Genomic DNA, 26,285 nt, shown 5'->3' with positions numbered 1-26,285 from the left:
AAAGTTTAAATCACATGCCCATAGAGTTATATATATATATATATATATATATATATATATATATATATATATATATATATATATATATATATATAAATAAATCTCCTATAACTCTATGGGAGAGGGAGAATATTCTGAACATTCCTCCAGGATATGGGATGGATGAAAAACGTTGCAAATTGTGACGTGAGCGAGCGGAACGGAACTAAGCAGTAACTAGCAACAACAACTTCCTGGTTCACTTCAGAGCTACACGCTTTCTTTGACGAGCGACACCGTCGGACGCGCATCCCGCCATGAAAAACGAATCTTTTGTGTTGTTGTTGTTGTTTTTGTATTAATTAAATAATTAAATATTTGCACAATGATCTCCTGTTTTACGCTCTAGTCTAGTCCAGTTGGTGGCAGTAGTGTGCACTTCTAACGAACGCCGCCGCGCCAACCCCAACGAAGAACAACAACAACTTCCTGGGTCACGTGTACATGTCAGTACTCGGCTCCGTCTTAGGCTCCGTCTTATGAGCTAATTTAGAACTTCCTGTCTGAGAGCTAGCTAATTTAAGACATCCGGTTGCCTTCAGAATAAGATAAGGTTATTTAATTCGTTAATTAAATAATTATTACATTACATTATTAGTATTATTATTACATTACAGTTATTGTAAAGACACACATTATGTTTCTGTGTAAAAATAAGTAATTAAATAACATAAAAAAGTTATCTAAATGGATAAATGCTATTCACTGGAGTGCATGGACTTTATAAAGTGGACACTGGACAAAAGACGGCTCCGCGAGGCAACTATCTGGACATACCCACGCGTTCGGGGAGATGTCCTCTACCACACCCCACTCTCCGCTAAGCGGGAGAGGTGTAAAATTCAGAGCAGCAGAGCTTCTACTGGGGTCAATGCAAAAAAAATTACCGTTTCCGGACCCAGACTGGACACTGGACAAAAGACGGCTCCGCGAGGCAACTATCTGGACATACCCACGCGTCCGGGGAGATGTCCTCTACCACACCCCACTCTCCGCTAAGCGGGAGAGGTGTAAAATTCAGAGCAGCAGACCTTCTATTGGGGTCAACACTCAAAAAAGTGCCGTATCCAGACCCAGAATGGACACTGGACAAAGAGGCCTCCGCGAGGCAACTATCTGGACATACCCACGCGTCCGGGGAGATGTCCTCTACCACCCCACAGTCTCCGCTAAGCGGGAGAGGTGTAAAATTCACAGCAGCAGAGCTTCTACTGGGGTCAATGCAAAAAAAATACCGTTTCCGGACCCAGACTGGACACTGGACAAAAGACGGCTCCGCGAGGCAACTATCTGGACATACCCACGCGTTCGGGGAGATGTCCTCTACCACACCCCACTCTCCGCTAAGCGGGAGAGGTGTAAAATTCAGAGCAGCAGACCTTCTATTGGGGTCAACACTCAAAAAAGTGCCGTTTCCAGACCCAGAATGGACACTGGACAAAGAGGCCTCCGCGAGGCAACTATCTGGACATACCCACACGTCCGGGGAGATGTCCTCTACCACCCCACAGTCTCCGCTAAGCGGGAGAGGTGTAAAATTCACAGCAGCAGAGCTTCTACTGGGGTCAATGCAAAAAAAATACCGTTTCCGGACCCAGACTGGACACTGGACAAAAGACGGCTCCGCGAGGCAACTATCTGGACATACCCACGCGTCCGGGGAGATGTCCTCTACCACACCCCACTCTCCGCTAAGCGGGAGAGGTGTAAAATTCACAGCAGCAAAGCTTCTACTGGGGTCAATGCAAAGAAATTACCGTTTCCGGACCCAGACTGGACACTGGACAAAAGACGGCTCCGCGAGGCAACTATCTGGACATACCCACGCGTCCGGGGAGATGTCCTCTACCACACCCCACTCTCCGCTAAGCGGGAGAGGTGTAAAATTCACAGCAGCAAAGCTTCTACTGGGGTCAATGCAAAAAAATTACCGTTTCCGGACCCAGACTGGACACTGGACAAAAGACGGCTCCGCGAGGCAACTATCTGGACATACCCACGCGTCCGGGGAGATGTCCTCTACCACACCCCACTCTCCGCTAAGCGGGAGAGGTGTAAAATTCAGAGCAGCAGACCTTCTATTGGGGTCAACACTCAAAAAAGTGCCGTTTCCAGACCCAGAATGGACACTGGACAAAGAGGCCTCCGCGAGGCAACTATCTGGACATACCCACACGTCCGGGGAGATGTCCTCTACCACCCCACAGTCTCCGCTAAGCGGGAGAGGTGTAAAATTCACAGCAGCAGAGCTTCTACTGGGGTCAATGCAAAAAAAATACCGTTTCCGGACCCAGACTGGACACTGGACAAAAGACGGCTCCGCGAGGCAACTATCTGGACATACCCACACGTCCGGGGAGATGTCCTCTACCACCCCACAGTCTCCGCTAAGCGGGAGAGGTGTAAAATTCACAGCAGCAGAGCTTCTACTGGGGTCAATGCAAAAAAAATACCGTTTCCGGACCCAGACTGGACACTGGACAAAAGACGGCTCCGCGAGGCAACTATCTGGACATACCCACGCGTCCGGGGAGATGTCCTCTACCACACCCCACTCTCCGCTAAGCGGGAGAGGTGTAAAATTCACAGCAGCAAAGCTTCTACTGGGGTCAATGCAAAAAAAATACCGTTTCCGGACCCAGACTGGACACTGGACAAAAGACGGCTCCGCGAGGCAACTATCTGGACATACCCACGCGTCCGGGGAGATGTCCTCTACCACACCCCACTCTCCGCTAAGCGGGAGAGGTGTAAAATTCACAGCAGCAAAGCTTCTACTGGGGTCAATGCAAAAAAAATACCGTTTCCGGACCCAGACTGGACACTGGACAAAAGACGGCTCCGCGAGGCAACTATCTGGACATACCCACGTGTCCGGGGAGATGTCCTCTACCACCCCACAGTCTCCGCTAAGCGGGAGAGGTGTAAAATTCACAGCTGGAGCTCTTCTACTGGGGTCAATGCAAAAAAAATTACCGTTTCCGGACCCAGAATGGACACTGGACAAAAGACGGCTCCGCGAGGCAACTATCTGGACATACCCACGTGTTCAGGGAGATGTCCTGTACCACACCCCAGTCTCCGCTAAGCGGGAGAGGTGTAAAATTCACAGCAGCAGAGCTTCTACTGTGGTCAATGCAAAAAAATGTACCGTTTCCGGACCCAGAATGGACACTGGACAAAAGACGGCTCCGCGAGGCAACTATCTGGACATACCCACGTGTTCAGGGAGATGTCCTGTACCACACCCCAGTCTCCGCTAAGCGGGAGAGGTGTAAAATTCACAGCAGCAGAGCTTCTACTGTGGTCAATGCAAAAAAATGTAACTGCTCATGTTGCAAGTGCTTGTTCAGTTGATATTGGTAACAGCCTACACATAGAGGATGTGGATGGAATTAGTGAATGTTCAGTTATTGGCGATGCCTTGACCACAGATACGAAACAGAGTAATGATGAAGCTGACAAGATTGCTTTAGAGATTCTACAAATTAACACATCTGCTACACCCATGAAAATGCGTGTGAACAGAAGGTGTGCCAATTATCCACTAGATGCTAATGAATGGGTCATGCCAAGTAAAAGGGCTGTCTATTGCATTTGCCAAGCGCCAAATGACCGAAATAAAGCTATGATTGCATGTGACCTCTGTGGAGCCTGGTTTCATATGGACTGTCTGGGAGTTTCACCTAGTCGAGACTTTGACAAACTCAATTATGCGTGTTTATCCACTACTTGCAATCATGAGCCATTGACACAGGGGATTTTATATACTGAAAAGAATAGCAGTGTTCATGTGCAGCCTATAAAGCCTGAAAAGAATAGCAGTGTTCATGTGCAGGAAGACAGCACTAGTGTAGATGAATCACATTTAAATCAAACCAACAGTGTTCATGTGCAGCCTATAAAGCCTGAAAAGAATAGCAGTGTTCATGTGCAGGAAGACCGCACTAGTGTAGATGAATCACATTTAAATCAAACCAGCAGTGTTCATGTGCCTATAAAGCCAGTTGTTGTGCACCACGCATTTCATGAGAGCACTGTACATAATCATTCTGTACAGACTCTGAGTCTAGATGCTGTAGAAATAGATCACTCGTATAGCACTGTACAGAATCAGTCTGTACAGACTCTGAGTCTAGATGCTGTAGAAATAGATCACTCGTATAGCACTGTACAGACTCTGAGTCTAGATGCTGTAGAAATAGATCACTCGTATAGCACTGTACATCAGTCTGTACAGACTCTGAGTCTAGATGATGGTACTGTTCAGAGTGTCATGGGACTATCTAGTGCTACATTAGGACCCTTCAAACACAGTGCCATTGAACCTACTACCTTTACTTTGAAGTCTTCAGAATGGGACACTGTAAACTCCTTAAGAGTCAAAGGAAATAAATATTTTAAGATGTATGAATGGCAAGAGCTGTTTGCCAGCAAAGTCAAGGAATCGAATCCATACTGTATAATCCGTTTTGTTAATCACTACTTTTCTACCGCTGTCGTTAGAAAATCAAGCAAGCCATGTCTGACAATCATTGGCGCCTGTCGGCATACTTCATGTGAGATGACCTTTAAAATACATCTCTATTCATTCGAAGACGGCATATTTCATATAGCTTACACTGGCAACATACATCACACAAAGGACAAATTGAGAGGTAGATATATTAGAAGCACAGAGCGTGCAAACTTGGGTAGAAAAATGAAGAACCGATTTGCACATAATGCTTACATTGAGGCAGTGAACAATGCAGACCCAAGGTCTTTAATAGCTGGAAATCGTAGTGGAGTTGGCAAAGACACTTCTTTGTACAGGCAGGTCAAATATGAACAGCGGAAACTAGGATGGAAGGATAACAGTGAGATCAAAGCTTTGATGGACCTTAAAAAAGAATGGGAGGATAAAGACACAGACAGTGTTGTTGTAAAAGGATTCATTCAAGTTATTAAAGTTAGTCCCCTTAAGGTTATATGTTTTAGTGAAGCAGGAGTGAAACTGCGGCACAATGCGACCGCACAATGTGCCGCATCATGGGATGCCACAGGGGGGATCATTAAGACTAAACTAACAGAGAAAAGGATTTTGTATTATGAAATTATAGTAAGTTCATTTAATTCATCAACTCCTGTTGCATTCATGATCTCTGAAGAACATACTCAATCGGCTATAGAGGAACTACTCACACAATTGAGATGCAAAGAGAAGGAGATATTTGGTACAAACACAACACCGATTCAGATTAATAGTGACAGGTCCATAGTGCTTTTAAAAGCCAGTATGCGTATCTTCAATCAAGATAGCATGAGTATGTACTTGTTACGCTGCTGGAGAATAGTGGTAGGAAAGGCAGATAACAAAGATTTAGATTTCTGTACCATAAGGGCATGTAAAAGTCATTTGATGAAACAGGCAAGTCACATTTGCAAACAACAATATACATACACAGAGATAAGAGGTATAATTTGGCATACATACATTTCTTTGCATTGACCCCAGTAGAAGCTCTGCTGCTGTGAATTTTACACCTCTCCCGCTTAGCGGAGACTGGGGTGTGGTACAGGACATCTCCCTGAACACGTGGGTATGTCCAGATAGTTGCCTCGCGGAGCCGTCTTTTGTCCAGTGTCCATTCTGGGTCCGGAAACGGTAATTTTTTTGCATTGACCCCAGTAGAAGGGCTCCAGCTGTGAATTTTACACCTCTCCCGCTTAGCGGAGACTGTGGGGTGGTAGAGGACATCTCCCCGGACACGTGGGTATGTCCAGATAGTTGCATCGCGGAGCCGTCTTTTGTCCAGTGTCCAGTCTGGGTCCGGAAACGGTATTTTTTTTGCATTGACCCCAGTAGAAGCTTTGCTGCTGTTAATTTTACACCTCTCCCGCTTAGCGGAGAGTGGGGTGTGGTAGAGGACATCTCCCCGGACGCGTGGGTATGTCCAGATAGTTGCCTTGCGGAGCCGTCTTTTGTCCAGTGTCCAGTCTGGGTCCGGAAACGGTAATTTTTTTGCATTGACCCCAGTAGAAGGGCTCCAGCTGTGAATTTTACACCTCTCCCGCTTAGCGGAGAGTGGGGTGTGGTAGAGGACATCTCCCCGGACGCGTGGGTATGTCCAGATAGTTGCCTCGCGGAGCCGTCTTTTGTCCAGTGTCCATTCTGGGTCCGGAAACGGTAATTTTTTTGCATTGACCCCAGTAGAAGGGCTCCAGCTGTGAATTTTACACCTCTCCCGCTTAGCGGAGACTGGGGTGTGGTACAGGACATCTCCCTGAACACGTGGGTATGTCCAGATAGTTGCCTCGCGGAGCCGTCTTTTGTCCAGTGTCCATTCTGGGTCCGGAAACGGTAATTTTTTTGCATTGACCCCAGTAGAAGGGCTCCAGCTGTGAATTTTACACCTCTCCCGCTTAGCGGAGACTGGGGTGTGGTACAGGACATCTCCCTGAACACGTGGGTATGTCCAGATAGTTGCCTCGCGGAGCCGTCTTTTGTCCAGTGTCCATTCTGGGTCCGGAAACGGTAATTTTTTTGCATTGACCCCAGTAGAAGGGCTCCAGCTGTGAATTTTACACCTCTCCCGCTTAGCGGAGACTGGGGTGTGGTACAGGACATCTCCCTGAACACGTGGGTATGTCCAGATAGTTGCCTCGCGGAGCCGTCTTTTGTCCAGTGTCCATTCTGGGTCCGGAAACGGTAATTTTTTTGCATTGACCCCAGTAGAAGGGCTCCAGCTGTGAATTTTACACCTCTCCCGCTTAGCGGAGAGTGGGGTGTGGTAGAGGACATCTCCCCGAACGCGTGGGTATGTCCAGATAGTTGCCTCGCGGAGCCGTCTTTTGTCCAGTGTCCATTCTGGGTCCGGAAACGGTACATTTCTTTGCATTGACCCCAGTAGAAGCTCTGCTGCTGTGAATTTTACACCTCTCCCGCTTAGCGGAGAGTGGGGTGTGGTAGAGGACATCTCCCCGAACGCGTGGGTATGTCCAGATAGTTGCCTCGCGGAGCCGTCTTTTGTCCAGTGTCCATTCTGGGTCCGGAAACGGTACATTTCTTTGCATTGACCCCAGTAGAAGCTCTGCTGCTGTGAATTTTACACCTCTCCCGCTTAGCGGAGAGTGGGGTGTGGTAGAGGACATCTCCCCGGACGCGTGGGTATGTCCAGATAGTTGCCTCGCGGAGCCGTCTTTTGTCCAGTGTCCATTCTGGGTCCGGAAACGGTATTTTTTTTGCATTGACCCCAGTAGAAGCTCTGCTGCTGTGAATTTTACACCTCTCCCGCTTAGCGGAGACTGTGGGGTGGTAGAGGACATCTCCCCGGACGCGTGGGTATGTCCAGATAGTTGCCTCGCGGAGCCGTCTTTTGTCCAGTGTCCATTCTGGGTCCGGAAACGGTACATTTTTTTGCATTGACCCCAGTAGAAGCTCTGCTGCTGTGAATTTTACACCTCTCCCGCTTAGCGGAGAGTGGGGTGTGGTAGAGGACATCTCCCCGGACGCGTGGGTATGTCCAGATAGTTGCCTCGCGGAGCCGTCTTTTGTCCAGTGTCCACTTTATGAAGTCCATGCACTCCAGTGAATAGCATTTATCCATTTAGATAACTTTATTATTATTATTATTATTATTATTATTTAATTACTTGTTTTTACACAGAAACATAATGTGTGTCTTATAGCATCATTTAAATGCTTAATTTGTAGTTTTAATGTGCAAATTAAACATTTTTTCAATACTCTAGAGGTACTCTTATTTTGAAGAGATCGTCCACCGGAAGCCTTAAATTAGCTCACTAGATTAGCTCACTAGACAGTGCCTCAGTAGGCTGTAGCGTTCTATCAGTTGCTGTCAGTGCAGTTATATTAATATTATACACATATTTTACCTTTATGAACCACAGCCAGAGTGTTACTAGTTAACACACCTGACACGCGTAGGATCCACCGGCCATTCACTCAAAGATGGTGTTTTATTTCACAAGTGCTGGTAAGTAAGCTAGGTTTAGTTACAGTACACAGTAGAACCATCATTCATGAGTGTTCATTTAACTCTTGAAATGAAACGAATTACAGGTCATATTTGGGTCAATATTTTGTACTCAAAGTTAGTTATAGCAACACTCGAGGTTTTTATTGTGTAACTCCTTGTTGGTGGCAGAGATCAGCTCATTTCATTGTAAGTTTTTCAGTCTGTAATTGTGGTATTCCTTGTTTTGTAGTGGTGGACCCTCCCCACACAATATATATGGGGAAGGACAAATATGAGAGTAAGTAAACTACTACCCAACAATATCATTTAAATAACTTCTGTCTGTGTCTGTCTCTCATGAACCTCTTCATACTGGTTAACAAGCTAAAAGCAATTGGTTTTGATAGCACATCAGTGATCTGGATGCAATCCTACCTGGAGGGGAGAGAACAGTTGGAGGTGAACGGAACAAATAGTAAAAGAGAGTGGGTGACAATATTATCACATGAAAAGATGAAATTAGTAAATTACCTACCTAGGTTCCATCCTGGAGGCAAATCTTTCCGGTGATAAAATAGCCACCAACGTAATCAAAAAAGTCAACCAAAGAACAAGATTCCTATACTATACAGGATCTCACTGGTCAACAAAAACACATTGAAGACAATAACAGGAACCCTCATACAAGGTTTCTTCAACTATTAAATTAGCCACCAAAATGTGGAACGCCCTACCAACAGTCATTAAGACATGCAAATCCTTTGACTCCTTCAAAACCGCTCTCAAAGAGCACCTACGGATAGCTGCAATTTTTTCCCTTTTTACCTTCCTGATGATTTCCTATTATTTGGCTATATAGTAGTGTATATTTGTACGTCTCTAAATGTTATGAATTGAACATGGTGGACCCTATTGTAAACAAGTGTAATGCTTTAGGTTGTCCAGTTAACAGTCTTATATTGAGTTGTGCTTGAAATGTACTGTAATTCTCAAACTGTTCAATGAACACTTGTGATATTTAGTCTAATTTGTTTTCCAACAGATGAGGATCTAATCAAGTATGGATGGCCTGAGGACATCTGGTGAGTGATTTATTATTTTATTGTAAAATTATGTTTTTATTTTAGATATGTGTTACAAATTCAAATTAATAGTGTGAGAGGAGTAGAAACGTGATTTCCTTTGCGGAAAAACTAAATAAAAGCGAATTTCTTCCCCCAGGTTTCATGTGGATAAGCTGTCTTCAGCTCACGTTTACCTGAGAATGCCAAAGGTGACAGCAAGTCCTCATAATCATGGAATGAAACTAATATTTTAATCCCAATGTTGAATGTGTCATGACTCATGACTCATGTTACTCCAGCTTGCGGCCATGAATCTGTGCCTTCTCTTTTTTCAGGGTCTGGCGATGGATGATATCCCCAAAGAGGTCCTGATTGACTGTGCACAGTTGGTGAAAAACAACAGCATACAGGGTAAACCTCTTTTGACAGCATCATCACTAGTGTTGCATCAGTGCTTGGTCAATTCCAGTGCTTTGCATGTTCAGTTCCATAATGATTATGGAACTTAAAATACATGACAAGTACGTACTGAAGCAGAGGCTTCAACGATGGGCATAGAGTGCTGAAGTCCTCGCTCATCCAAGGGTTTCGTGGTTTTTCTCTATGGAGAGTAACGTGGGGTCATCTTAAAATCGTGTCATATATAAGAATTCATTAATTAAATAAATTAATTAATTATAAGAATTAATTAATTAATATAAGAATTATGGTCCAGTAATAAACAAACTGTCCCTGTGATATTGTTTGGGAGCTGTCTGTATCGTTTACGACAGTCAGTCATATTTTATACAATCCGAAAACATAACAAATTCGGCATCAGTAACATTAGCGTAAGTTTATTCTTCATATCCATATGAGTGAAACGGCCAGGATGGATTTGTTTATTTTTAAAACACAGTTCTTATATGAGGTGATCCCCTATATAATATATAAGGGGATACCATTTAATAATTAATACCAATTAAAAAAGTACACAAACCCGTGGACTTGGCACCCTTTACTAATATTGACTTCGGTGCTCTATTGGGCAGTGGAAAATGCAATGCACACCCGATGTGTTCAATTTTGGTAAGAGTTGTATGCTAATCTTCTGTAGCTTCCTTCTAGTAAAGCTATATCCAAATGTTGGCTGTTGCAATTATCCAACTTTCCTTCAGGAATGAATACAGTCTCATCTTATGTTCTGTAATGAATCTGTAGTAAGGCTGACTCTGTGTTGTTTGTTGACAGGCTGCAAGATGAACAACATCAACGTGGTTTACACGCCGTGGGCCAATCTGAAAAAGACTGGAGACATGGATGTTGGCCAGATTGGCTTCTATCGACAAAAAGAGGTAAGGTTCTCTGTTACAGGCTAACGTGGTGGCAAAAAAATAATATAAACATATATTTGTACCCCCTTTTCCTGTCTCTTTAATAAAGCTGAGATGCTAAATAATAAGGATAATATAAAAAAATAAATAGCTGATCTGTGCTTCGCTCCGCAGGTGAAGACTGTGGCCGTGGAGAGGAAAGTCAATGAGATCGTGAACCGGCTGGAGAAAACGAAAGATGAGAGACACCCCGACCTGGCGGCAGAGAAAGAATCCAGAGACAGAGAGGAGAGGAACGAGAAGAAGGCCCAGCTCCAGGACCATAAAAAGAAAGAGAAGGAAGAGTTGAAGAGGAAAAAAGACCTGGAGGAACTCAAGTAGGTTGACAATTAAGATGTTTGGACCATACTGGTGTCAATACGAGTTGGTTTTGGCTTTTTTTTGTTTTTGTTAGAATTGTTCATGAATCAATCTATGTACAAGAGACTATTTTATCCAGCTAGACTTTTCAAATTGATCTGCTCTGGGAGTGTACATCTCAGGAGGAATTAACTGGCATAATATAGAGTAATACTCTAAATAAAAATAAGTAATTTTGTAGATATTTGTAGGTTATTTTGTGCTAGTAGTAACAGTAAACAAGTGAGACCTCTAGTGGTCTATAAATTAGGCTACACTCTACTACTATTGACTCTTTGGTTTGTTTTTCAGGAGCTATTCTTCTCTCATGACAAGTGATAAAATGCAAACAAATGAGGTCAGTATCGTCTTCACGGTTGTAAATTAGCCTCCTTCATTTTGAAAGTTTTAACATAATAACATGAACATACTGTCTTTTCCAGGATGGCGGCAATGACTCTGATGACTTCATGTGAGAGCAGAGAATCTTCTTCCAAAAAAACAAATTTGTTGTTGGGTCGTTTTCCCCCCCACTGCTTGCCTACCAGTACTGTATGTTGACACTGGACAATGACAAATGGATTACTTTGCTTTTTTACGCTTGGAGCTGCAAGTGAGGTACCGAGGGACAGCACCTGGACAGTTCTGTTTGCTGATTGGTTACTTCAAACTGTTTCCAAAATGAGTCCATTGGTTGGAACTTGTCGACAAAGGATGACATTGTATATGATGTAGCACAGCACAGGGCAACGTTGTTGAAGCATCGCTGCAGTTTGACTTGACAAAAAAAGGCCTGTTTTAATCCATTAAGAACTGAGGCCGATTCTACAAATGCCTTCTAAATCAGTTGTTCTCACACTTTCAGGATTGTTCAAAAATAACAGATGTACGAGCTTGTGCTGTGAGATTGTTGTATCTGCTATTTTTGAAAATGACAGACGCTTTCCCGGTTTTAATGGGTTAATGGAATTACACTGTACGTCCAGTCACACGGATAGGAAACTTCACCTGACCCTTATTAGTCACCTTCCTTGTATTTTATTTGTACATGACCATTGCATGCCATTGATTCCATGAAACACAATTCGGTGTATGCAATGCATTAATTTCTTTGCCTTAAGAAATATTGGCACCTCATTGTCAAGTCCTTTTGTTTCCAAATTAGTTCATTATTAGTTCCTTGATGCAATTCATTATATATGCACACCAATGATATTCTCAGTTTGAAATGGCCTATTTTCTTTGTTGTGTGGGAATCAGGGGCCTTTATTTCAGGCTTATTCTATGGGAAAATGTTGAATTATATGTTCAATTGCAAGAGGTGCCAATCATTTTATTCTCCATTCATGAAGGGCCATTCATAACAAAAACTCTTACTATAATAAGTATATGTGGACTCTGCCATCCGCTTGAGTTAGTGATTTAACTATAACTTTATAGTTAAAGTAGTAGTAATAGTGATTGTTGTGAACTGCCCTTTACAGTACTGTATTACATCTAGCTTTTGGTTTCTAACACGTTGGATATTGTTAAAATGCTGAAAGAATTGAAACTGAAAGATGGAGTTGTGAAGTCTAGATTAAGGGATGTTTAGATCTGGCACCATTGTTATGTTTACAGCAGTGCTACTTCGATTATTAATTAAAACCATCCCCCTTCATGTGGCATTTATTTTTAAAAGCTTGTTTTTGGTCTATTTTGTTTTGGTAAAAAATATCACAAGCTGCATTTGAACCCATGTCATAGGGCTGAGTCACTCATGGCATATGCAAGTATGTAATATGACAATAATATACCGTCCTTAACAGCCATGTTTGTGGAATGACTGAAGCTGAAGCAAGACAAGTGAACACATTTTGTATTGTATGATAAAGTAATGCAGGATGAACCATGTCATTGAAATCATGTTTTCAAGGAAAGGTTCATAAAGGCCTATATTAAACCCATTGTTTTTTTCATTTTTGTCAAATCGTCAAAAATGATGACGTGCTATAGTATGCCGTACGATATGGGCTATAGCCCATGGTCCAAAATGATGAGAAACGAGGATAACTTTTTTTTTCAAAATTTAAAAAAACATGGGCTATAACCCATCGTTTTTTTCATTTCGTCATTTTTTTCAAATCCTCAAAAATGATGAAAAACGGCGCGCTATAGTATGCCGTACGATATGGGCTATAGCCCATGAAATTGCGGAAATTGGAAATTGCGGAAATTTGGAAATTGCGGAAATTGAAAATTGCCGAACTTGGAAATTGGAAATTGCGGAAATTTTGGACCGTAGGCTATAGCCCATATCGTACGGCATACTATTGCACGCCGTTTTTCATCATTTTTGAGGACACACTCAACACACAACACTCCGCAATTTGCTAATGTTTCTCATCCTCCGCAACACTCCGTAATTTGCTAATGTTTCTCATCCTCCGCAACACTCAATTTTTCCGGTAAATACAACACATTGAGCAGGGCACTGCAGGGAGTTGAACCCCGTTCCGGTAAACCAGAAGTACGACACCAGTGCCTTAGCTTTTGTGTATTCAACTATTTGGGTAACATGTGAGCTTTATCCTCTAATTCATGGGCCTGGATTTTTTTTTTCAAAATTTCAAAAAACATGGGCTATAACCCATCGTTTTTTTCATTTCGTCATTTTTTTCAAATCCTCAAAAATGATGAAAAACGGCGTGCCATAGTATGCCGTACGATATGGGCTATAGCCCATGGTCCAAAATGATGAGAAACGAGGCTAACTTTTTTTTTCTTTTGCATGTTGTGAAGTAGAGATTCCCGTCAGTGGGCTAATCCCTGTGTTGTGATGTATTAGCTCTGGACTTGGCTGTGTCTGTGTCTGCAGCCTATAGTTGAGCCAGGTTTCCACTCATTATGGATCTGTCCTCTTGAGCGAGGTTGTCTGGCCTATGACTCAGTGCCTGAAAGGGCCCACAGTCAGCACTTCCCGGAACAGCACATTTGCTGACACTTGGCCTCACTCATGTGATATGGGTAAACAACACAAAATATTGCGCATAATTTGTGGAAGAATCAATTTATCCATAGTTGTCCCAGGACACATTCTAGAACCTCTCAAAATGATGTGAAGTCGTTTTAAAAAAAACGCACAAACAGGCCGATTCACTGAAATTCTGATGTCAATAATATATACACACATACATACATATATATATATACACACACACACACACACACACATATATATATAATATATATATATATATATATATATATATATATATTATAGCTTATCTGAAAAACAATCTTTAAACACAAGGTGGCGTATGCATGCTTTCATTAAACTGATCATAATATCTCTGACAGGGCAGCATTTAGCAGGCTTTCCAGGACAAACAAGTTTTACTTGCTGTGTACCGTAGATATAAACAGTAGAACTATGCATGAGAGGGCTTTGCCAGCAGACAGCTACATTTTAGACTGGAACTGCAGCAGGATCAAGCAGCCTTCATATCTGAGCAGGTAGATGGATGGCTGGCTGAATGAACAGGTGAGTTGGGGATGCATGGTTAGCATAGCAATGGACTAGCCAATCACATAGAAGCAGTAGTAAAGTCATCAGGAGTGTGTGCGTGTGTGCATGTGTGTACAGTGTAGGGCAGGCCATTGGTTCCCAAAATGGGGTCCGGGGACCCCCAGGGGTCACTGAGGGAGTTCCAGGGGGTCCCCAACAGAGTTAAGTTAACATTGATTTTACAATATAATATATAATAATATAAATTGGGGGTCCCAGAGATAGAAATGCCATTAAATGGGGGTGCTTATAGAGTAGACTAATGCATGTCAAACTGGGGGTCCTTGAAATTAAACGGGTTGATAAAGAAATCTTCTCTTATGAGGGTCCCTGGCATATCTTTTCAGCAGGATAATTAGTGTCAATTTGGGGGTCCTTGACATAAAAAAGTTTGGGAACCACTGCTGTAGCAGGCTATGTGTGTTACAGAGACTACAGAACTATACGTCAAATAAATAAATAAATAGGAAAGAACTTATATGCACAGAACACACGGTACATTACATGATATCCAACTATATAAAAAGGTAGGCTATGTATGGCTACTCTAGAAAGTTAGTTCTTGGACTGGTGCATTTCTGTCTGTGACTGTCACAGTTGTTCAAACTTGTATGTTCTTTGATTCAAGCATTATAGCGTTTGTTCACCACCAAGTGTCACTGTTGCACAGCCTAACACACAGACACAGACACACACAGGCCAGGGAGGGCTTGTACAGTACAGTACAGTACAGTACAGTACAGTACAGTACAGTACAGTACAGTACCACTCACTTCAGACAGGTCTGATTTTTAAATTGTCTTGTGCTTTCGTTTGAAATGTACCCAGTCTAGAATACAAATTTCAATCAATCAAAGATATGCTGCTTAAGTACAATTTGTTGACATACTGGGACCACTACAGAACATTGCAGATTAACACTTCATATCCAGCATTTCACACACCTCTAACTGCCCACAATTTCAGACATTGCCCATGCAGTTCCAGCCATAATTGGGGTTTGTCTTTGTGGATGCAACTGAGAGTGGCGTAATACACCCTGAGAGTGAGTTGATTAGTTGTTAGGCCTTCAGTGTCATTTGTTGTAAACTGCGTCATAAAGTGCAAATGTCGGCACTTGTGGGATTGAAGATGAAAGACTGATGCCTGGAAAAGCTTTTTGACATTTCTTTGTTTGTGACTGATGAACTGTGGAATCCAGAAGCTAATTGGGTAGTGTCTGGAGACTTGTTTGAAAGGAAATATTTTTTTTTATATAGTTGGGTGTGTGCAGGGGTGAAAAGTTGGAATTTTCCAAAGCTGTGCTAATAGTTTCCCTAGGACGCCATGGCTTGTAAGATATATATAGTTATAATAGTTATGGTGTAGTCCAGTGTATATGCTAATGAGTGCAGAATTTCAAATGGTATGTCACTGTGAATGTGTGTGTGCCTTTGCGTGTGCCTGTGTGCGCAATTGCGTATGTGCGTATGTACGTATGTGCGTGTGTGTGTGTGTGTGTGTGTGTACGCACATGGACAAAGAAATGTGTCGTCATACATAAAATTATGATTAGTAAAATTATGTAATTATAAATACCTTAGATTTATTCTGTAATGAATAAATGAATTAGTGTTGGTTCAGAATATGTGTGCCATGCAGTTAACCTAGAGCGACCCTATTCTGGGCATGTCATTAGGTGAACAGTGAAAATAACAGATCTACAAGTTCACAAAGTGTAACGTTTTGAGCTTGTAGATCTTTTTTCAGTAAATGTTGGGAAAGGAGGGGATGGAGGAAGACTCCTGGGGGACCGCGCTTAACAAAGGTTAAAGGTTTAAAGTTAATGTTTAACGAAGGCTATACGCTTTAAGTGGTTAAGGACCCTCTGAATTGCATTAGAGCAGTGGTTCTCAACCAGTGGTCCTTGAGGGGGTTCCAGGTGGGCCCCAGCTAAATGATGGAGAGTTGGTAACCAAATGGAGTCTTATCAATCTTTAACTCTTGAGAGCGTAAAATGAACCATTTGGTTTCGTTTTACACTCTCAAGAGTTAAATTATTGTTAAACACCAGAACACATACAGCGATTCTAAAGGTCATCAAATGGTGGTCCGTGGCTCATATGAAAAAGGTTGAAAACCACTGCATTAGAGAATGAGAGAAAACAGGGACAGAGGGTAGGGGAAGGGTTATCCACTTCATCGTACAATGAATAGCCAAAATAGATCTGCTATTTGCGACAACTTTGAATATGTGTGGAAAGTTTTGATATTTGCCCAAAATAGGGACCTAAGATTCCCTTCATGAAGGACACTAGTGTTGGCTGCGACAGTCAGAAGCAGTGTGGACAGGACAAATCAGGACAAACTTCTCCAGTACTCAGCCTCTCTGGCTCTGTCACTGACACTTCATGTCACATTTATGAGGCGAAATGAGCGAGATGTCCTGCCAAGCGCCCACGGTTCCCAGAATATGTGTGTGTGTGCGTGTGCGTGTGCGTGTGCGTGTGTGTGTGTGTGTGTGTGTTTTGTTCAAGCCCAATGTGTGTACCAGCTTCTTCCTAATTTGCAGTGTTTTTATTATTCTGGGGCATTATAGCAGAAAATCGAGGCCACTGGAGGGCTGACTATAGCGTTATAATGAACACACCCAGGTCAAACTGTATTAAAACATAATTCATGAGTTTCTTTTCATTACCAAAGACAGAGTACCAGCTGGGTCCGTTAGACCACATCATGACCAATGAAAGTCAGATAAATTGTTAGTCACAGCTTATTAAATTGACTTTCAAATTCATGCAATAATGTAAACCTTCAAGCACATACTTGGCAAATTTAAAGTAGACTAAAATAAACGTATGAAAGTATTTGCTAACACTTTTAATCCAGGGCTAGCCCCGCCGGGATGAAATTACAGATGGATGTTGTTTGGTATTAGATTATAATGTGGATAATTAACTGTCTAGACCCAAGGCAAAAAAGACCAAGTATACAGTACATAATTGTTTGAATAGAGTCAACTTCAATTTCAAACAATGTATTAAATAAGATAGGACATTGTTTAGCAGACAGGGATAAAGCCAAAAATAGACGATAAGAGATGATAAAACCAGAGGATTTGCAATAATGATGAAGTAGCCTATACAAAATCCCCAGAACGTAAATTAATGCCCTACTTTGTCATACACACGCTCACACAGATAGACTTCTGTGGGTTATAAATACTGAACCAATGAAAAGTATTAACAAGAGCTTCTTCATGTGACTACTGTAAATAACTGGATCCATTTGACGTACCAGTTTTGGACATGCATACAAGGTTTCCACCCAATAGCGATGCCATGCAAATAGCAGATTTACAGTTACAGTAAGAAAATTACCTGGTTCTTGGTGTGTTGAAACAAGTTTACGGCAAGTGGCAAGTGACCTCTAGGGGGCACCAACTCATACTGCCATCCAAGAGAGTGTGAGCCAGACCAGAACCAAGAAGATGGCAGGGCACAGCTTTTGTCCCAACAAAACATTAAATGCCATTGACAACATGGGGCGGAGGGGAGCGGGCGGGGCCGACATGCCCTTACTGGGCTGCATTCACACATTCAAGACACTTGTCTTGTGTCTTGTCTGTGTTTAATGGCCGCTCCAATGCATTTCCAATGGAAGCCCAATGGTTTGGCCAAACATTTGTTTGGGGGCAGGACCAAGGGGCCAGTGAGGCACTCCAATGTTGAAGCACTGGGTGGTAAGAGGAAGCACCTAGTGGTAAGAGAAAGGACTGCAGGCGGACGGTCGCGGACCCGTGGATTCATGACGAGGAAACCGTGCAGCTGGGCTTTAGCATTGAGCGCTCGGTTGCACTTCCGCATTTGGGCACCAAAATTTGGTGCCCAAATGCTGAATCGGCGAAAAAAGGCGGAAATAGACGGTCCTTCCGGGTGCTTCAAAACGCCACTGAGCAACTTCCACTGACATGAATAGCGGGGGGGGGGAGGCGGAGCTTCGCGCCAGATCCTTTTAATACTCTATGGGCAGGACACATCAATCAAAGCTGTAGTCAGACACAGGACAGGTGTCTTGAATGTGTGTTAATGCAGCCCAGTAAGGGCCTATCTCGACCCCCCCACACACCCGCCCGCTTCCCTCCACCCATTCCCTCCTGATGCTGCCTCCATCTTGGTTCCTAAACACAATGTAAACAATGAGAGTGTGAAAGCTTGTCACAATTAGCATATTATTTCCTGAGTTATCCTATATTAAAATTACCTAGAGGGTAGTTGAGTCGACCGCAGACGTCACAAACGTAACATCCAGACTTGTGAGGCACACTATTGCTCTGATCCACAACAAACTTGGGACAAACATTGTTCAGGGTACTGCCATGATTTCCATCAGAATAGCCACACGGCCCCCAGGCACACTGTGTTTCCAATCCACAGTAAACTGTCCAGGGATCTGGCTTGACAATGTGGCCCCCGGAAGCCACATTGTCTTGGTGCATGTGCTGTTGGCCTGTCACGTGTCCCCCCACTGTAGTGCGTGCATGTGCACATCTTGTTACCGGGGCAGACCGGGGGGTTTTCCAAATCACCCAAATCACTGAGAATGCTCCTTTAACAAGCAGGCAGGCAAGGATCAAGGTTTATGGTAGGCATAGTCTCTTGTGAGACAGACTGTTGACTCAAGGAAAAGGGGGCACTGTTTTTCCTTAATTTTTTGACGATGGGTTCTCTGATTCGGGCAGGTATAATAAACCGGAACTAAAACACATTTCACAGGCTAGATAATGGATTAACGGGGGTTACGGGCGGATGGATGACCGGAAAACATAATGCTGTCTTTGAGGCAAAAAGCATACTTCCAGGGAGCCACAACATCAACATGGCTCTGTGAAATGGAAGCCAGTGGAAAGCCATGAGGTGTGAGAGCCAAAAGAACTGGAGACAACCGGCCCGGACAGCTGGCATAGCCATCTAGGCACCTACTGTTGGCTGCTAATCCAGCCTGACAGCGTGTCGTGGGTTTGAGTCCCGATGACTTTTGCTGCGTGTCACCCCCATCTCTCTCCACATTTCCTGTTAGACTACTGTCAGTCAGACTATCAATAAAGGCATAAAAAAGACCCCAGAAATTTCTTAAAGAAAATAAAAAATAAATAAAGAACTGGAGACAACCGTCACCAGACCTAGACCATGGGGGAAGAAAGCTCTCATTCTGTGGCACTAGGGCGTGAACCTGGCTATAGCTCCTGGAGCTGGCTGGGTATATACAGTTGGAAATAGTGACCTGTCTTCCCCTAGCCCTCATCTGACTCTTGGAGTCCCTCCGTCTTTCAGTCTTGGTGTCACATATGATGCCTGTGTTTAACTTACTGTAGTTACAATGCAATGTACAGTACGTGAGCTTGAAGATCGGATGTTTTCGATGCATGACACCTGTACGCAACTAAGTAGCCTATAACTCAGGCTTCATGCCAGCCTAACTTTTCTTTGTGTTTTTGTGCGTTTTGTCCATCTGTCTGCATGCATATGCAATGCACAAGCAGCATGGACAATGAGCACGGCCATGTTGCCTGTTTCTTTGCATGCACTCTATATATTCTGGGCCACAAGATCAGCAGAGAGGGGAAAACCGACCGCCCCCAAGCAGAGCACGGTGGTCGTCAGGCTCCCGAGACTACGCCCCCACCCTGAGTCTCGCCCTCCTCCGGCTCCTCATCAATACACCTACATCTCACTTGCAATAAATACTCCTAATCTTGAGCAGTTGGTGTGGTGGTCTCTTACTAGTGAACTTAACAAATGCTAATTTCACTGCAGTTTCTGTTGGTGTAAGTTATGAACTACATTTTCTTCCAAATCGTGAGTACAAGTCAGATGTTAAGCATGATTGATTAGGCTTGATTAGGCTTCAAAGACAAATCAATTCGAAAACACTGAACTATCACACATGGTTGCCAAATACTCAGCCTACAGGTGTGTCTGACTCTGACCCCAGGGTTTTAGTCTGACCCCTGTCCTGTCTGGCATATATCTCCTCTCCTTCCAGTCTCTCTCTACACTAACCTCTCTGTAATAAAGCATATAAATACCCAAAAATGAATCTTACCCAAAAGAAAGAGTATACAGTAAGTATATAGTAAGTGCTGAAACACAAAAATAGGAAAAGAAAGAGACTAGGTAACGGAAAATAGAGCAGGGAATAGAGGCAGAGGTGGTCTAACACCACTATATTTCACTTTATATGCTTCCAGTCACAATAACCTTGACCACCCTTGTGGTGGACACACACACACACACACACACACACACACACACACACACACACACACACACACACACACACACACACACACACACACACACACACACACACACACACACACACACACACACACACACACACACACACACACACACACACACACACACACACACACACACACACACACACACACGATGGAAATAACATCTACCACCCCTGTGGTGGTCACTCGGACATCTGCTGGTGGTTGACAGTGCTAGGAGAGGACCACACACACACACACACACACACACACACACACACACACACACACACGTATGTGTGCATGCATTGCCGCAGCTGTAATGGTGATGATGATAACTAGACCACCCCACTCTATATTCATTGTGATGGCACACATACTGTACTTTGCAATTGCATACTATGCAAGAAGAATGTACTGTATGCGCATACAGTATGTACATTAAACATATAGAAACATATGGAGACACAAATGCACACACTGTGGTCCACTATGTCATCCCCAGCTAGCTGACCGGATTCTCCAACAAAAGCAAACAAGGCTGTTAAACACAGGGGAAGGGAGAGAGACAGAGAGAGACAGAGAGAGAGAAAGAGGGAGAGATTGTGTGAATTTGTATGTAGTTACTGTAGTAAGCATGTACTGTATATAGCGTATGGGTATACCGTATATGGTGTGTTGCCCATCTACTTTATATACTGTGTGTGCGTGCGGTAAGTCAATGTGGTCAACACATGAGGTCTGACAGAATATTTTCTGCCTTGGTGATGAGAAGATAGATAGCACAAGCGTTGCAACTCCTCATGGATCCGTGTGTGTGCGCTCGCGTGTGTGCGCGTGTGCGCACACACGTGCATTTGTGTGTGTTTCTCAGGCATGCTTGATTGTGCATGCAAACCAGCCACCCATGATGGGTTCAAAAGGTTAACATTCCTACGTCTTTATCAAACACATGTACTTTTGCTGTGTTTTCTTGTCTATAAGCAGGGCTTTAAGCACTGTGATTTTGCACACAAAGACGTCAAAGATTTGCTTGGCACAGAGACAGATCATGTAATGAGAATCTGTGAATAGTCGTCCTATATATAAAAGCTATTCTGTGTGTGTGTGTGTGTGTGTGTGTGTGTGTGTGTGTGTGTGTGTGTGTGTGTGTGTGTGTGTGTGTGTGTGTGTGTGTGTGTGTGTGTGTGTGTGTTGTTTTGGAAGGTTCAGACATGCTGCATCTGTGTGTCTGTTTAGCTGTTTGACTAACAACCCAGGAATCCCTGATAAACTCTCTGCTCTCCAAATGTTGTCCACATGTTCAAAGCTACAATGTCACTTATTTGTGCATACTGTGTGCATATACTGTATTATTGATTAATCAATATAATACATGTGTGTGTAGAATATTAGAAAATCAATCAATATAAAATCTCTGTGCGTGCGTGCATGCTGCAGGGTGCGTGTAGATCTTAGGGTGTAAATGCACTAGGATGCACATTGCACAGTCTGTTGTCTCCACCAGGCCAAAGGCATGGGGAGAGAGTATGTTTTGCACTCCATCCATGTGCGTGTGCGTGTGTCCGTCTGTGTCATATCACCAATAAATGGAGTAAAACTATAAAAAGAAAGAAAATGACAGGCTGTAACAACCATCAAACAAGCAGGTGAACTCACTGAGCTATAATCTACACAAAATCTCAATCTATCATAGATAGCACATGTGTAAATAAAACAATTAGCCAGGCCTATGCATGAACACACTATAAAGTTTGCATACCAAAACGGTGAAAATAAATCAATTATGCATGAACACGCATCATAAAGTTGCATACCAAATCAGAAACTACATGTCATACTGACATAAGAACAAGAAAAGTTCCCACTTACAGACAATGCTGTCGACTGCACAACAAGAGATGGTGTACTATAATGAGGGTTTTCAGAGCACACACATAATTAACAGCACATACACCTGTGTGGTTCTCCTAATCAGGGCAATACACAGTACACCTGTTCTATTTAATTAATTGAATGACCAGTAAGTGGCTCTGGTAACCCTTTGCCATGCCCTCAACTGTATTGTTTGCCCTCAATGTTTTAACCGTGTGATGTTTCTTTTTTATGCATTTCTATTGTAGAACTTTGAGATTCCATGGAATGTAAAGTGCATTATAAATAAAATGTATTATTATTATTACCATTAAGCAAATTAAGTCTATGTTCTGTATGTTGGATTAAAATGGGTTCACCTTAGAAGTATAAAACATATCACAATTTAGCAGTGGAAATATTCCTATATTCCTATAGTCTCTTGATGTGAAGTTGGGAACCTCATACATGTATATTCAGCCAGAGCCCTATAGTGTAGTGTCCCCTACTGTCTCTTTGTCACAAATGGAGCTGCCTAGCTGCCTCAAACATTAAATAAATAAAAAGCTTTTATACTTCACAAAGGTTCCTAAATACCATCCGATGTTTACAATTTTTTCACATGCGCACATAAATGTTTGTCCATGTGTGTGCCCACTAGTCAGCATTTATGTGTAGGTGAGTGAGCGTATGAGGTTGTGTGTATTACTTGTGTGTGTGTGTGTGTGTGTGGGGGGGGGTTGGTTTGTATGTTCAAGCCAGTGACATTCTAAACATCCCATAATTATCTCTGATTGCCACAGGGACCCTGACTCCTGCAAAGCCACAGCCCCTGACGCTGTGTGGTTGGGAGGCTGTCACATTCGCACGCACACATGTCGCACGCGCGCGCGCACACACACACACACACACACACACACACACACACACACACACACACACACGCGCACGCGCACACACACACAGTCAACTTTGTCACACTCCCCTCCCCATGGAAATAATTATCTGTGTTGAAATGTGTTTATTTACCCAAAACTGCCCCTAAAACTGTCTTGTGGTGAACCCAGAAACATTAGCATTGTTTCAAAATACTATGAAGCCACAGAACACCTACTCATAACAGACAGCTAGACGCAGAATAAACTGCATAAAGTCTAGTCGTATTTCACAATTTGTATTTTGTACATAGATTCTTCACATTCACATTCTTCGAAGGTCGCAGTTAACTATATGGAATCGTGTATTCCCTGTCAGTGTGTCGGCCATCAGTGTGTGTGTTGGGCACCATATACAGTATGGTGCCCAGGTCTCGTGACATATCATGTGACATCATCAGAGATGGAGATGTGGAGACCCTGATGTCATAGTAAATGCGACCACCTGTCGCAGTTAAGCCCATATATGGAGATCCTTCTACATCTGACCTCAAACCTCAAGCCCTTAGATCTCCATATATGAATATATGTCAGAACAGACATTCCATATGTTGATCCTTCCCCATCCATCCTTCCTCCTCGATGTGTCCCTTTCGACTGATACCTGTCCATTCAAATTCTAGACGGGCCTGCCCCAAAGTTATTAGTGCAGCCGTGCCCGACAGCTGGCGAAAACTAGACTTCTCAACAGGCCCAAAAATTAAGGCCCGGCCCTACCTGGGCCCTCATCAAACCCTTACCCTGTACACTCAAGAGAATGTCCTCGCTACCACCCTCAGATTTACATAAACTGTATGGAGCTGACCTGTTCTGACATTACATATGTTGATCTGACCTCATCAAACCCTGTACACTCAAGCCATGCTATGGCCATAGCCACACCCCATGCCAAAGCGCCACCACTTGCCCAGCAGTCTGCCGTTAACAAGGCGGATGCGTGCTTCTCGCCCTCAGGCGTCTTATTGGTTACTGGCACACTATATAATTTAACTTAGGTAGATAAAGAGCACAGTGCACATACTGAAATAAGAGACCACAAAACAAAGTTTTCCCCCTGAACCTATTATTTAACAATTTAAGATTTAAGATAACATGAATTCATAACCTTGTTCAGCCGGCTCTCGTTGCCTCTCCCGTCTTATCTTGCATGTCTCTAACTCCAGTAATTTCAATTTAAACTCAAAGGCTCCGTTATAACTCTGAGAGTATAAAAATGTAACCATGTTCATTTGGTCGTTCCATTTGTACTCTCTCTGAGTTACAGACCGTACGGTCATTTGGAACCGCCTCAAGGAACTGTGAGGGTCTGGACTGGACCCCCCTTTGAGAACCACTGCTCTAGTCTGTCCCTTCTGTTGGTTTCCTGTCTCTCTACAGTCTACACTCTACAGTCTACACTGACCTACAGCATCTGAAATAAAGCACAAATCACCATCTAGCCTACTTACTGCATCTGTGACCCTGAAAGAAGGACATAGCTGCCAGTGAGAGCTGCAGAGTCCAAAATAACCAGCAGCTCTGGTTTCTGTTCCTGTCATAATTTAAAAGGGATTAGTTTATTTCCTTCATATTTGTTTTAGTGTTCTTTGTGTTTGGGGGAAGCATAGTAGCAGCGGTATTACTGTGAGGTTATATACAGCAGTCACAAAAGTGTCAAAACCATGTAAAGCTCTTCAAGATGTAGACCTAACACGGATTAAGTGGATTAAGTACTCAGATTGACTTGAAAGTACAAAAGTATTGGCATTAAAATAAATTTGCAGTACCAAAGTAAAAAGTACCATACTTCAAACATGTTCAAGAATAGTACATCTATACAAACTCCCAAAGCGACGCTTGCAACCCATATTGGGACCTTGTAGATCGACTATTTTCAAATAACCAAAGTATAAAATAACATTAATGTATTTAATAGAGGTTAATGCATGTTTCGTAATAATAATCTACATCTGCAAGAGTAAGTACAACTAAAGCTGTAAGCTGTTTGAGGGGCCCTTCAATGCATGGCCCACTTTTGAAGATTACGTCATAATTATATCTACAGTATGGGAGTTTGTTTAGAGCACATATGAGGTCAATCGTTTGCGAGTCAAGTCTGTTGACTTTGAGGATATTACAGTTTGTTTAGATCACTTATGACGTAAATTGCACTAAATGATGACCTTCACACGACACAAGTGTGATTTTTTTGTGGATTAAAATGAGTAGAAGTATAGAAGAATGTAAATACTCAAGTAAAGTAGAAAAAGATTGTACACAAGTAGGGTACAGATGTGTAGCCTACAGTAATGCTCACTTACAGGTGCATGAGCTGCAAAAATGAAACCCAAGCAGAGGTGCAACACAAATGTACAAAACACATTTTTCTTTTCTAATAGCGTGCAGAGATCCTTTCTGATTTCTTGGCAGAAGGAGATGGGATATGCTGGGAGCACATTCTGCAGCGTAATGTTGAAATATTTATGCAATGGAATCATGCCGTGCAAGAAAGTAGAAACATAAGCCTGCATGTTGTTTGCAGCAGTGGTGTTTTGATCTTAGCTGGTTGGCTGAATTTAAGTCTTTTGTTTGTTCTTATTGTAGAAATATTACTCATACTTCCCGTACATGTACACAGTCACCTCACCACCACCCCCACCTCCTCTCTCTCTCTCTCTCTCTCCCTCGCGCGCGCGCGCACGCACGCATGCATGCATGCATGCATGCACGCACGCACGCACGCACGCACGCACGCACACACACACATCTATACCGTCTATACTGCCTCATTAGTTACCCCCTATTCACACAACCCTGTCAGGTCCTCCACGTCTTGGTGGCATCTGGTTGCCGTTAGCTCGCCTGCCACCCACCTACACCTTCCACGCACATACGCACCCATCTGAGGCCTCACCCGTCACAGCCAACCACA

At 43.1% G+C, this 26,285-nt stretch overlaps 1 protein-coding gene across 1 annotated transcript; it reads left to right on the top strand.

Moving 5' to 3' along the window:
• Positions 1 to 7,851: 7,851 nt before the first annotated feature.
• ccdc25 (coiled-coil domain containing 25) lies at positions 7,852 to 12,718 on the top strand. The gene is made up of 9 exons (XM_080790799.1): positions 7,852 to 8,018; positions 8,251 to 8,298; positions 9,043 to 9,082; positions 9,222 to 9,273; positions 9,400 to 9,475; positions 10,295 to 10,398; positions 10,552 to 10,754; positions 11,089 to 11,134; positions 11,220 to 12,718. The coding sequence occupies exons 1-9, from the start codon at positions 7,994 to 7,996 to the stop codon at positions 11,250 to 11,252; spliced, it is 627 nt and encodes a 208-aa protein (XP_080646925.1). The 5' UTR covers positions 7,852 to 7,993; the 3' UTR covers positions 11,253 to 12,718.
• The last annotated feature ends 13,567 nt before the right edge of the window (positions 12,719 to 26,285 follow it).

Source organism: Protomyctophum bolini (genome assembly GCF_963924005.1).
Source record: "Protomyctophum bolini genome assembly, chromosome: 19".
Classification (NCBI taxonomy): Eukaryota; Metazoa; Chordata; class Actinopteri; order Myctophiformes; family Myctophidae; genus Protomyctophum; species Protomyctophum bolini.
Note: the sequence above shows the minus strand (reverse complement) of the source record. Positions and strands in the feature narration are given on the sequence as shown.